Genomic DNA, 13,613 nt, shown 5'->3' on the forward strand with positions numbered 1-13,613 from the left:
GACCTGATGAATTGGAAAAAGACAGAAGAGACAAAAATAAGATGAGAGGAGAAGAAGATGGAACAGTAGGGAGAGTGCTTGAGAGACAGATGCTAGTAGTCTGTTAGCATATTAACGTCTCCATGGAGGACAGGCAGACAGGTGAAAAGGCACAAGAGAGAAGCCAAAACATTAACATCACAGACAATGATTGGCAAGGACCTCGGGCTCATGCATGGCATTGTTCGGAGAACAACAACGCTGCTATAGATAATGGCCCTGCTGGTGAAAATAGAGGGGATGAATATATCAGGGTGCTGACCTTTCTGAATGTAGCCAATAAATGATAATTCAGATTCTGTCTTTATCAGGGTCCACGTAATTTGCTGATATTGTTCATCTTCGAGAAAGAAAATACCTTTTTGTCGAAAACATAACCTAAGAATTTTGTCCATGTTATTTTGAAAATAACACTGTTTGACTGCAGTGAACGATTGAGTGGTGCCAGTTAAAAGCACCAGAATGCCAGGTAGTTGTTTTTTATATAAATATTTCGATAAAAAACTGGCAACATGAGATCAACTACATTCTTGCTCGTCATAGAAAAGCACTTCCACCACCTGTTTACCAGAAGCTTAAACCTTTTCTTCTTTAAAAACCTTTACAAAAGTTTCTTATTCTTGAAGTAATTATTTTGCAGCTTATTCCCAGTATGGCTTGTTAAAATGTGTAAGTGTTTAAAACCTTTTGAGCTTTGACCACTGAAAACTGATGCAGGGAACCCCGCTGAAAAAGAGCTTACATAAATTACAGCCCTCAGATAGAGCTGTAATTTATGTAATTGAGGGGCCGCTTTGTCACAGTTGATTGCACACACACACACGCACACACACACACACACACACACACACACACACACACACACACACACACACACACGGCTGGATTTGACATGCTTGAGTCCAGAGGGAATGTACCCTGAAAATCAAAAGACATTAACCAATTAACACTGATCAATAGTTTACAGCCACATAGGGATGAACCGGGAGGGATGACTTGGAGCATTGTCAATATGTGCCTTTGGGCCAATGGTCAGGCTGGGAATGCTATTCCTCACAGCTTTTAGCCAATCAAAATGCTGGATGAAGTCTTGACATTCTGCTACTCTCCAATGCAAAGTACCTTTCATGCTGTAGCTAGGCAGAATAAATGAGAGAGAGGCAGAGACAGAACAAGACCAGGAAGTGAAAGGAGGAGAAAGAAGAGAGGTGTTAAGCATAAAGCCAGAGTGGGAGAGTGTATGTGTTAGGCTGTGAAGGAAGGTGTCATAGTAGGCCACAGTGAGCAGCAGGTAATCTCACTGAGATAAGCAGTCGCATGACAGCCAACCTTTAATTCCCCATGGGAGGGGACACTGTGGAGTTGACGTAGGGCTGGTTTCCCAGTCCCCCTGAAAAAAGATTTACATAAAGCAGTAATGGGAATAGATGGATTGAGGATGCATTTTGATGAGGTGGTTGAGGCACAAGAAGAAGAAGAGAGAGAGAAGCTGACAAAGGCAAGGAGTAGTACAAATGCTGCACACATACATGAATATATACACAGATCACAGCGGTACGTCGGCACTTGCGCTGCTCTGTATTCATGATGAGGAGAGCAAATATCAGCACGGGGCTCAGGATGTATGGGGATTGATGTGAAAGGGAGAAAATGAGGGAGAAAGGGGGAGTGAAAGAGAGGTGGAGATATCTAAGATATTACACCTAGCCAGGGGAGTGTTCAGTGGAGCAGGCATTATGAGAGTGTAAATTACATTCTCTCCTCCCTTTGGGCTGCTGGCTGCAGGATGAATATAAGCACCCACAGCAGTGAGTCCGCACAGACACAGACCACAGTCTCTAGCATAGTAGCATAATACAGCATTAGATTGCCATAATGTGTTTATGTTTCGTGTCACAGGAGTCTCCAATCACGTATCGATCCTACATCAGTTCTCCCGCCTCATCTTTACTGAAATTATGTCCGATATTGACACATGGCTCATTTGTTTGAAATGAGTGGAGATCAATGGTGATTCACAGGGCTTTTTAAAACATCGAGCATCAAGTTGAACAGCTTCTTAGGTGGTAGGATAGAGGAGACTGGGGAGCTTTTGCTAATTTAGATTCCCAAAACAAATTTTCTTTGGGGTTAGACCAACAATGCCGAATCAATTCAACGCAATTGTTTTTACTTTTAAAATTAGACTTAATTTAAAGATGTTATTTCAGCATTGAAGAAATTATGATCACAAAGTTGGTGATTTTGATCAAATAATAAACAAATGAAACCAAAAAAATAATTTCCAGACAATGAAGTGTTCCTGTTATCACAAGTATACGGCAACATTGTGTTTGTTGAATGTTTGCTTTGTGTAAAGCAATCTCTTAGAAAGAGCAGATAGACAGTTAATCCTCTTTATCTCTGCTCTTGGAGCTAATTTGTCTCCCAATGGGACCTTGAGAAAATAGAGAAGGTGGTAAGCCCACATCTACTGCAGAACTGATTGGTCTGCTTTATGGCAAAAAGAGTGGCAGGCCCAGATGTCAAGGATGTGAGGTCGGCGCCGGTTAAATAGGAGGGAAGCGACTTAATTCAAGGCTCATTACGTCTATACATTAGGCTGTGGTTAAAGGGAACAGGATTCTAATCCACCACTTCCCATGTGTCTTTCTTCCCCACCCCCCTCCCTTGATTTTGCCCTCCTTGTCTCCTCCTTCCTCTTCGTCTCTCATCCCATCAGGGCCGCTGTTCCAGAGAGAACTGTAAGTACCTGCATCCTCCTCCTCACCTAAAGACCCAGCTGGAGATCAATGGAAGAAACAACCTCATCCAACAGAAAAACATGGCCATGCTGGCCCAGCAGATGCAGCTCGCTAATGCCATGATGCCCGGCACACAGCTACAACCAGTGGTGAGTAGTCACTCACCAGACAGTTTATTAGGTACACCTGTTCAACTGCCCATTAACAAAAATGTCTAATCAGCCAATCACATAGCATCAACTGAGTGCATTTTGGCATGTAGACATGGTCAAAAGTCAGTTTTCCATCAGTACCCACTCAGATCGACTTGGCACGGTTCGCCACCTTTTCAGGGTTTTCCATTAGGTCATTGTGCCCTGGTACCAGGTACCTTTTTTAGTATCTGCTCGCCTGGGGTTCCAAGTGATCCGAGCAGTCACCAAAATGTGATGTCGTTAGACTGCATGCCACAAAATGGTTCGTCAGTGAGTCACGAAATTTAAACCAGCATTTTTGGCGGTTTAAACAAGGCAATGAGGAAAATATGTCTACAAAGAACAACGCCGTGGTCCCGGAGTCTGACAAAAAGCCACAGACCGAGCAGCAGGTATATTCTTGTCCACCTTTCTACACCTCTCTACAAACCCTGGAGGCTTGTAGAGACTGCTCTGAAAAATGTCCACTGAGCAGCAAAATGCCTTGTTGATGCCTGAGGTCGGAGGAGAATGGACAGACTTCTTTGAGCCGATAGGAATCCAGCAGTAACTCCACTAACCACTTGCTACAGCCAAAGTATGCAGAAGAGCTTCTCTGAATGCACAACCTTTTAAACCTTGAAGTAGATGGGGTACTGCTTCAAGGTTCAAGTTTTTCCAATCTTGTGGGCAACAGAAGATTGGAAAAACTTTGCCCAGTGTGATGAATCTCAATATCTAGTGTGACCTTCAGGTAGTAAGGTCAGAATTTGGCGAAAACAACAAGAAAGCATAGATCCATTATGCCTTCTATCAAGCTGCCAGTGGTGGTGGTTTAATGATGTAGCGAATAATTTCTTGGCGCCCCATCATACTAACTGAGCATCATTTAAATACCACAGCCTACCTGAATATATCTTTTTATGAGCACAGTGTACCCACCTTCTGATGCCCGCTTTAAACAGACTAAAGTGCCATGTCACAAAGCTCAGACTCATCTCAAACTGGTTTCTTGAACATGGCAGTGAGTCCACAGTACTCCAATGGGCTCCAGTCACAAGATCTTAATCCAACAAAGCACTTTTCAAAACAGTCTCTGAGCAAGACCTTGTTGAATTAAAGATGTTTTAAAGGCAAAATGGGGCCTAAAGCTATTAATAATTATGTACCTAATAAAGTGGCAATTAACTGCACATTGCATATAAAAAATTCTATTCAAATACACGTCCAAAAAACTAATAACCACTCTACAGCCATCCATTTTTAATATGCAAGTTGGCCTGATTTGCTGGACCTTGTCAGTGGACAGAGTACTTACGGTTACTTACCTATTAATATAACGGTTTGAACATTCTGGGCTTAATTATGGATAATTATTACAATAAATATCCATACCAATGACCATATGTCTAAAATGTTCTGTTTTCAACAGGTAAAAAATATTTAACTGCAAAATGTTAATTGAATTTAGTCATTTATAGCAGCGGTTCTCAAATGTTGCTTGATATCGGAAAAATACTCACAATTATATCAGGGTTTAAAAAAGGATAGAAGTTAGATTTTAGTGAATTAAAGGCCAGCACAAACTCTTGTTTAAATTTTCCTAAAAAGTTATATCCATTGAACTTAGCTTGACTCCATTTTTTCCTTTGGTTCAAGTTATTGTCAAGATATTGTAGACGAGACAAGACGAAGATGTGCAAGATGCAAAATCTGCAAATATAGTATATTTTAGATGTGTGTTCAGTAACTATGTGACTGAGTGTGCAAATAAGCATATTTTTCCCAGATACAGTTTGTAGTGGATTCGTGTAAGATTTTTTTGTTTTTGAGTCTTTTGATGAGTATTGTAAGGTGTTTTGTGTTTGTCAGTCCTTTGATGTTAATGAGTTGAGGGCTCTGTTTGGCCCATATCCATTTAGATGGATTTTATGTCCACTAGTCTGGGTCAAAATGGTGGTTTTAGTGAATTTTGAAACTGTGTAACTGCACATGTGATGTCAGTGTGAATTTTTTCTATGAGACAGTAGTGACAGCTCAAAGGAGACCTGACACTGTCACGAGAGCTGCGTTCCCACCATATTTGCCCAGGTTCCTGTAAGAGGGCCCGAAATGTGACATCAGCACCGCTGCCCTCTGAAAACCATTATTTCCTGTGGTTTGTACCGTGCATGAATGGTTTGGCAAGGTGCAATGCAAACATGCTGTCTCGGAAGCTTCTTCATTGACATGACCAGTAGAAACAAAGAATGATGGGAAGCAGACACACATACTCTATATGAAGACAGTGAGCAGGCACAAAAAAATTACACAGTACAGATTTGGCACAGTAGCCAGCCAAAACTTTGGCTCGATCGAGTGTCAGTGCAGCACATACTGCTTACCACTCTACAGATCTTAACAAATTTATTAGACGACTTGTCATTAAAACAACAAAAAAACACAAATATTTCAGAAAGCTGTCTTGTTTTATTGGTATTTATTGAACAGCTAACAAACTGAATTCACATTTTAGACTCAAATAGTCGGCACACTGGACTTCTCTCTGAGAAGTCAGAAATTAATCAAGCATAACATACATTTTTGTTTGTCCAGCAAGTAAATAATTGAAATGTTGCGTCTTAATCTTAATTAATGATATTCTAGTTATTTTTTCAACTCTTTTGTAAAACATTACATTTGAAAATTGGATGGATAACAGCAGCAATTATATTCTAACATTAGGAGCATAGTTTTGATTAGCTGATGTTTACTGGTGGAATAATCACTACAGAAACAATGATAGCAGTGATTTTGGTAATTATGCTGTGTAATTAAGATCATCTGTGACGCAGACTTTATACTGGGTGTTCTGATAATTTGTTAAGCACTGTATGTGAAATAGCACAAGATTGATCAGACATGAGGCTCATAAGGACCATAATCCATGCCATTTCAGTGAGTATAGGAAAAACAGTCCTACACAAAGTTTCCTACCACTGCTGTGAATGCACAGACTAATTTGCAATAAGCAATTTTGTGTGCTTTGTCATCTAACAGTTTATTATTGCTAAATTAACATTCATAATTATACTTGGTAATTTCCTAGGATTTGCTTAATGACAACAATAAAGACAGTGTTTATAGGTTTAGTGGTTATATAATAAATCCCAGCAGTTCCAGAATGTTCTTGCCAGTTTCACATTCAATAAAACAAATACATTCCAAATAGGACCATATTACAAAGGTATGAAGTATAAACAGGTTGTAAGGGTTAATAAAAACGTTTCTTTTCCTGATTTTAAACCCCCCTAAAAATAATATTTGTAGCATTTGTCCAATGTAAACCGATCATAAGGGCAATCATATGATCAGCACTTAGGCCGATCATAGGACTGCTGGTGGGTTGGGTTGTTTGTCTGTTTAGTGTTCTTTAAATGAACTTGAAAAACATGAAAGCCATGAAAAACAGTTCTGTGAATGAGTTTGAAAAAAATGTTTAGCTTAAAGAAAATTGACAGAATTAGTTAATTTGATGAAAGTTTATTCTTACTTTCCCTTTCGATTGTACATTGCATAATATAGAAAACTAAAAAACTAGTAACTGCTTTACAAAACTAATACGTGAACCTTTATTTTGGTCATTTATGTTTAGCAAATCAGAATGGATTAAATAGGCAGTTGGGTTAGGTTCTAACTATGGATGGGTGGATGGATGGATGGATAGCCAGTCCTGGTATAAGGCAATGAAGGGAATTATTTTAAATGATTAGCAGCACATCCATAAAGCCATATAACATACACACACAACAAACTGAATTAAAATGTTGCTCTATGTATGTGCAGCATGCTTCAAGGATGTTCAAGGTGATAGCCACAGCCCCGTTCAGCCAAATGAATCCTTCCATGACCGATCCAGAGACCTTACAGAAACAATGAGAACTGCCAGTCAGGCTTGAAGTAATTCCTCTGTCATCTCCACTGTCCACTTTATGTTTAAGTGAGAGCACTGGAGTGAATTTGTCTAACACTATTCAAAGGAGTTCAAAAGATGCTGTGTGCTTTGACGCACATCTGCAAGTGCACACTTAGCTGATGGCTTATCAACCCTATCTAGAAAAGAGAGGCTGAGTTGAGAGCCCCATTGGGAGGGATGGGGTTTAAAGAAGCATAGATCTCCCTGGAACTGCAAAGCCTTCCTTTCTGTTTATGTCATGGGGTGAGAGAAAGCAAGACGAGAGAAGAAGCAGGAAGACAAGCTGACAAAGAAGGACACAGCAGAAGAAGAAAGGGAGAAGGAAATGCAGCCGAAATAGATAAATGGGCAGGGTAAGACAGGTAGGTAAAGTGAAGGAGATAGGATGACAGCAGTGAGGAGAGATGGCTTTAGACCTCCACTACAAAGAAAAGTCAAGAAAATAGAGCATGTTCTGTGCACAGGGATCAAAGGGTAAAACCGGGTACTTACCTTTCTAGGAATCAGACTTTATTCTTCCTAACCTCACCGTGTGTTTGTAGCTCAGTCTCCTTCTTCCACCCTTAGTATCTCTACCACATTTTATTTCCCCCCTTTTTTTCTTTTATCTGCAGCTATCCATCCTTCCTCAGTGTATGTAGGTAACCTACTTTAATTTCATGCATTGGACCATGAACACAGTGAAGTGGTTACGGTCTGTCACAGCTGGTTGTCACTCACTCACAGTAGGAAAGGACCTGTTTAGTACAGATCCTCTTTGAAGATAAAATAAGTCAAAGCATGAAGCCACAATCCAATGACATTCCAGTGGTTGGCTGTAATTGGCCACATCTCTGTGTTTAAATATTTAGGAGCTGAAGTTATGGCTCATGTGGCAAAGTGTTTGCACTACAACAAAGAAAGGTCAAACTAGGTCAGTGCGTCTGACGTACAAATCTTAGAATATTCAAATCTGAATTTAAGCTTGTTTAAAAAGAGTTTCAATATGTATTGAATATCTTTATATAGTATGTTTCTTAGTCCATTATAACCAGTTCAGTGGCTAATTGGTAAAACCACAATTTAGATAAATAAAGTTGTGCAATGACTGTTATGTCGCATTTTACCGTCATGATCATTATAATTGTAGTGGGGACTTTTCAGCAAAACTTAACTTTAGGTTTTCCACCGTTATGCAAAAAACAACAACAGCAAACATGCCCAGAAAAAGAGAGGATAACAAATTTTACTGGGAATAGTGAAAACAAATACTGCTGAACCGTAATTAAGCCCTGTATGCAATTACAGATGTTTCTGTTATAACATTTTTGTTAATTAATGTGAATATTCAATTTCATATCAATACTGAAACTTCGACGTGTTCCAAAAAAGGCCTATTAGTAAGCTTTCAAACTCTTTGCAAGATGATATCACTGCATAGTTAAAACCCCATGACCGCAAATGTTTTAGATGACATCATGCTTATTCCATCCAAACCCCAAGCTGCAAATATCTCAAACTGATATCTGAGCACCTGGAGTGAGACACATCTGCTTTTCCAGAGCACCTTATGATCGCAAACAACTCTTCAGACATTCCAGAGGGCAGTGCCGAAAGAATTATTTCTGATTTTCTGAGTCATCGCTGAGCAGTGAGGAGGTTTTAGGAAGAATGTATCAGTACAGCCCTGGCTGCCGCTCCTCTATTACTCACTGTGTCCTGTTGGCAGGGGCTCAAAAGACAATTCTTAGACTGGGGCTGAGGTCAGGATCAGGCAGGGAAAACTTTGCAGTGCATACTCCTCTCTCTGTCAAACTCCAGTGCAACGCATACAGGCAGTACTTTATCTTACAGTGAAGCCTCTCTCCCCACTCACATGCTCACACAGCTTGACGTCCTTCATCAGTACTGCTAACTGTCTGATATCTGGGGTATGAAGCATGTGATTCCATCTGATCAATGGAAGAAGGTGACACCACATACTGACGCTTGCTCTGGGCGTTAGTGCAAATGAAAGACAAGCAGCCATGTTCTTTTTCCTCAGATGTTAATTATCTGTTTTTGCATCTTTCCTTCCACATCCACAATCAGAGTTCCTATTTTTTGCTTTGCTACTGATAATCTTCTATTTCTGCCTCATATGCTGTATATCCACAAGGCGTAATATTTATATGAGGAAGAAACAATGTGATTATATATGTAGCGTCTTTATACATAGACTGTGAGAAATCATTGTGGATCAATTTTGACCAACTCTCTTATTTTGCATGTGCTCTCAGCCCATGTTTTCAGTCACACCCAGCCTTGCAACCAATGCCAATGCTGCTGCAGCAGCGGCTGCTGCATTTAACCCCTACCTTGGCCCTGTGTCGCCCGGCCTGATGCCCGCTGACATCTTGCCCAGTGCCCCCGTACTGGTCACCAGCAACCCCAGCGTTCCCATACCTGCTGCTGCTGCTGCCGCCGCTGCTGCACAGAAACTCATGAGGACAGACAGACTGGAGGTGAGGAGGAACACAAACATTTACACACATTCGCAAGAAAAAGTGGGGGAAAAATATATGTAAGCACATCGGGAGGATTTGCATAATTTTTTGTGATTCCTTTGATACTCGCAGATTATAAAATACGATTGGGAGAAATACCTTTTTCACACCTTTCTAACAGAAGCTTTTCAGATGTAGGATCTGTCTGTTCAATATTAACAGTCTTGTTTGTACGTCTGTGTATATACACCATTCCTGTTACACTAACTACATGCCATTACCAAGACAGATTTATTTCTCAGACTTAAGCAAGAGAATGAGATGTTAATGAAAGCATCCACAAACATTACCATTGCTGACTCTATCGATACGAAGGGGATAATTTTGTCTGGCACAAGCTCGGGTTATAATGTACATATGTCATTTTCAGAAAAATCTTTACTTCTTCTCGGAAAGCAATTAGTTCTTTGAAACCTGATGAGCGCCCCTCCTCCAGCTGCGTTCAGATAATCATTAATTGGACAGTAAGTCAATCTCATCCATTATGTAGCCCCACCCGAGAAACAGTGGCAGCGGAATAATGGGGAAATCGTTGGAGGCAGGCAGGAGGCGTGCAAGAATGCAGGAAGGTTACATTTAAGATGTAATGTTGGGTAGCTGGGTAATTAATGGGGGTGAGGCTGAGTAAGTCTTTGGACCAAGTGAATGAATCGACAACATGCAGAGCGACAGAACAGGTCACTGACAGGAAAGAGAGATGGAGGCGGAAGATAGGAAATCAATTTGTAGACCTGTTGTGGTCATCAGGGGAGGGGTTGGAGCAGGCAGAGACAGAGATACCAGAAACAAAGCAAAGGCCGCTGACTGAATTTTATGGAGGCGTTAGTAAAAGTCATGCTGTAGAGGTTAAGGATAAGTGGAGGCAAGACGCTGCGAGTAGGAGAGCATGCACCTCTCGATTCAGACAAAGGATTAAAACGATTTGTCCTGCAAAAGATCGATAGCAAAAGGATATGAACTATTTATCAGCCAAATCAGAAATACTCTCCTCATTCCACTTTTGTTTTCCTTTTAGATAGAGAGGCCTGTTGGTCAACGGCATCTGCGGTGGTCAGGCTGCGGGAGAGGTAGTGAGGCTGCATGTGTGGGTGAAGCTTTTTGATGAGGAGATTTCATATCCTAGTTTCTTAATTTGAAAGGAACTAGGTTTGCTAAAAATATCTTAGAGAAAGGGGCCAGTCATATTTCAGTTTCCAGTGTGTGTCGTTCAAAGTAAACATAGCTGGAATTCTGTGGAGCGACACACATACCGCTCAGTTGATGTGTTTCGGACTGTTTCCTTTAGGCTGTGAGAAATTCCAATTTTAGAAGACAATGCCCCAGACAGTTTTCCTGAGAAAATATGCTCCAGAAGTCTTGCTGTCTTTTCCTTACATACGGTATGCTGCAACATGTCATCATGCATAAAGTCATATGTTGGTCACCTGCAACCATGGTGATGCAAGTGGCTCAGGGGGCTAGTTAGACATCTGGTCCCGAGAACATCAAATCCTATCATTCAGTCCTCTCCTGTTTTTTTCTCCTATGACAGCCTACATACACCTCATCACCAAAGGCTCTCACTTTCTCCTCCATCTCCATCCTCGTCTTTTTACTCTATATTCGTCAACCACGCTTACATTTCCCTTCTCTCCAAGTTTCCTCCCTCCCTCACCCGCCTCTACAACATCTGCCTGACAACAAGGCAGTCTCTCGTTTAAAAAAAATAAGACAAGTAACAGTAGTTACTGGTTAGCAGTGGTGGGGTGGTGTGCACGTGTAGGCATACATATCTGAGAAAGGGAGAGGTACCCACGAGAAACAAGGGACAGGCAAAGAGAGAAACGCCATCACTCACAGCAGTCAGTGAACGTAGATGATGAGCTGTCAGGACTGGAGACAGAGCAGTTTGCAGATAACGGTGCTGGTGGCCTTTTGTCTGGCAGCCGGTCCACCACAAATCAAATCCTTTATGCACGCAGACAGGGAGACTGGTAAACAGACTTAGTAAATGGCTTGTTCCATCACAGTAACTGATAGATCAATACAACGCACCATGAAATTGCATTTCTTTTGGTGGAGGATTGCATCTCGAATCCAGTTCAGACTCAACGGTCTGATGGAGCGCCGAGAGCAGAGATCTGAAGTTATTGCAAGGCTCTTTAAGTGCCTAAATTAAAAAAAAAAACAGTGCTGCCTTATAATATATATACACACCCACCTTTTGTGTGTGTGTGTGTGCGTGCGTGTGTTTGCTACTGTGTGCCAGCGGCTGACAATTACGTCAGCTACAGCCTCCCCCGAGGGTAACCACCTTCATATTTCCCATGAGCCTCATTGAGTCTGTACGTTCAGAATGAAGAAGGCATTTTCCCAATTCTTCATGCAAGTGCTGCCCCCTTCTGTCAGACTCAGGAAGGACAAAAACAGTTCTCATTTAAATAATGGATGAATGCGGTGTGATTAATGAGTCTGTAAACGTTGGTTAGGATCTGTTCTGCTTATCAATCAACATTAATGGCTGAACCCATCATTAAGATCGGTTACCTTGTCTGATACCATGTGAAATGACGGAGCAGATTGATTGCTTTATCACGTGGACTCACCAGTAACTTTGTAACTTATGTGTGTAACTGTGTATGTGTGTGTATGTGTGTTAGGTTTATGATCAAATCCTTACCATTGCCCCAGGTATGCCGGGAATATCAGAGGGGTAACTGCACGCGTGGGGAGAACGACTGTCGCTTTGCCCATCCTGCAGATAGCACCATGATCGACACCAACGACAACACAGTCACCGTGTGTATGGACTACATAAAGGGCCGCTGCTCGAGGGAGAAGTGCAAGTACTTTCACCCTCCGGCTCACCTGCAGGCCAAAATCAAAGCCGCCCAACACCAAGTCAACCAAGCTGCAGCTGCTGCAGCCATGGTAGGTATCTGTTTACATTACACCTCCAAAAGCAAATCAAACTAAGAAACATTCATGTATTATAATCTCACAACCTGCTGTTAGCAATTAAAGCTAAATGTCATTTAATGTACATTAAAGTTTAAAATGTATAGTTTTTCCAAAAATAATTTCTTTTTTAGTTTGGAGCAGAAGCATTGCACCACAAATACTCTAATCTGGAGATAATTTTCTATGTATCGACAGCGTTGCTTGAGCCAGTACATTTTACCCTGCTTTTAACCTCAACCTTTAGTCGCCGTTGTGCCTCTGCAGCTCTGACTCAGTACGCCCTAAAACGATACAGATGTAGCTTGTGTCAATGTGTGCTTTATTAGCAGCAGCAGTAATCGTGCTAGTATGTGACTGAGCCTCCCCTCGCCTGCTCCTCCTTGTTTTGCTGCTTTGTTAGTTTTACATTTTGCTTTTTCACAATCGATAGATGTGTAACATTTTTTGCTGAGAAGACAATTGTGTAGACTGCGGCATATTTTGGATCTTGTTTCCGCAATGCAGTGATCGGTTTCTCTAAAGAGACAGTAAAAAGGTCGTGCTCCGCCAAGTAGATAATATTGTGCATCACTGAATTCAAAAATATGGGTCAGCTTTATTTCAGTTAACCTTTCATTTCTGTTTATTTCGATTGATTCAGCACAATTTGAGCAGGCCTGCCATTTATCATGTCCAATCTCATCTTTTCCAAATAAAATGTAGTAACTTCCTGGGATATAAAATGGCAATTAGTATGAATATAATGGCACAATGATAATTATTACGACAGTGTATCTATAGAATTAGACTAAATTATTGTTCTCTTTTTTTCTTTTATTACAAATAGCCGGACCTGTGACGCTTTTTCAAAGTCTTCATTGAGTATTTAGTTGTGACACATGAAACAATCTCAAACAGAGAACACAGCATCGCATTCGCAGGGGGATGACATGATTCAATACAATTTAATTTATATAGCGCCAGAACACAACAAGCACCTCCAGGTGTTTTATAGCTTTATATTGTAAGGTAAAGACCCTATAATATTAGAAAGAAAACTCCAATGATCAGACAACCCTGCATGAGCAAGCACTTGGCGACAGTGGGAAGGAAAAAATCCTTTTGAACAGGAAGAAACCTGCAGCAGAAGCAGCATCTGGGGCAACCATCTGCTATGATCGGCTGGGGGCGATGGGACAGAGACAGGACAAAGGATTTAGTAATAAAACATTTTAAAATGTATCTACAATTTTATAAT

General features: G+C 41.0%; 1 protein-coding gene across 5 annotated transcripts in view; it reads left to right on the forward strand.

Moving 5' to 3' along the window:
• Positions 1 to 13,613, forward strand: part of LOC102800179 (muscleblind-like protein 1) — a 66,745-nt gene that overhangs the window by 42,337 nt on the left and 10,795 nt on the right. For all 5 annotated transcript variants that reach the window (XM_006795301.3, XM_087851021.1, XM_006795300.3 and 2 more), the window contains exons 3-5: positions 2,762 to 2,932; positions 9,170 to 9,394; positions 12,107 to 12,346. In XM_006795301.3, the coding sequence (XP_006795364.1) occupies positions 2,762 to 2,932; positions 9,170 to 9,394; positions 12,107 to 12,346 (636 nt within the window). The remainder of the gene's footprint in view (positions 1 to 2,761; positions 2,933 to 9,169; positions 9,395 to 12,106; positions 12,347 to 13,613) is intronic.

Source organism: Neolamprologus brichardi, chromosome 14, assembly GCF_056152115.1.
Source record: "Neolamprologus brichardi isolate AB-2024 chromosome 14, ASM5615211v1, whole genome shotgun sequence".
In the NCBI taxonomy this organism is placed as follows: Eukaryota; Metazoa; Chordata; class Actinopteri; order Cichliformes; family Cichlidae; genus Neolamprologus; species Neolamprologus brichardi.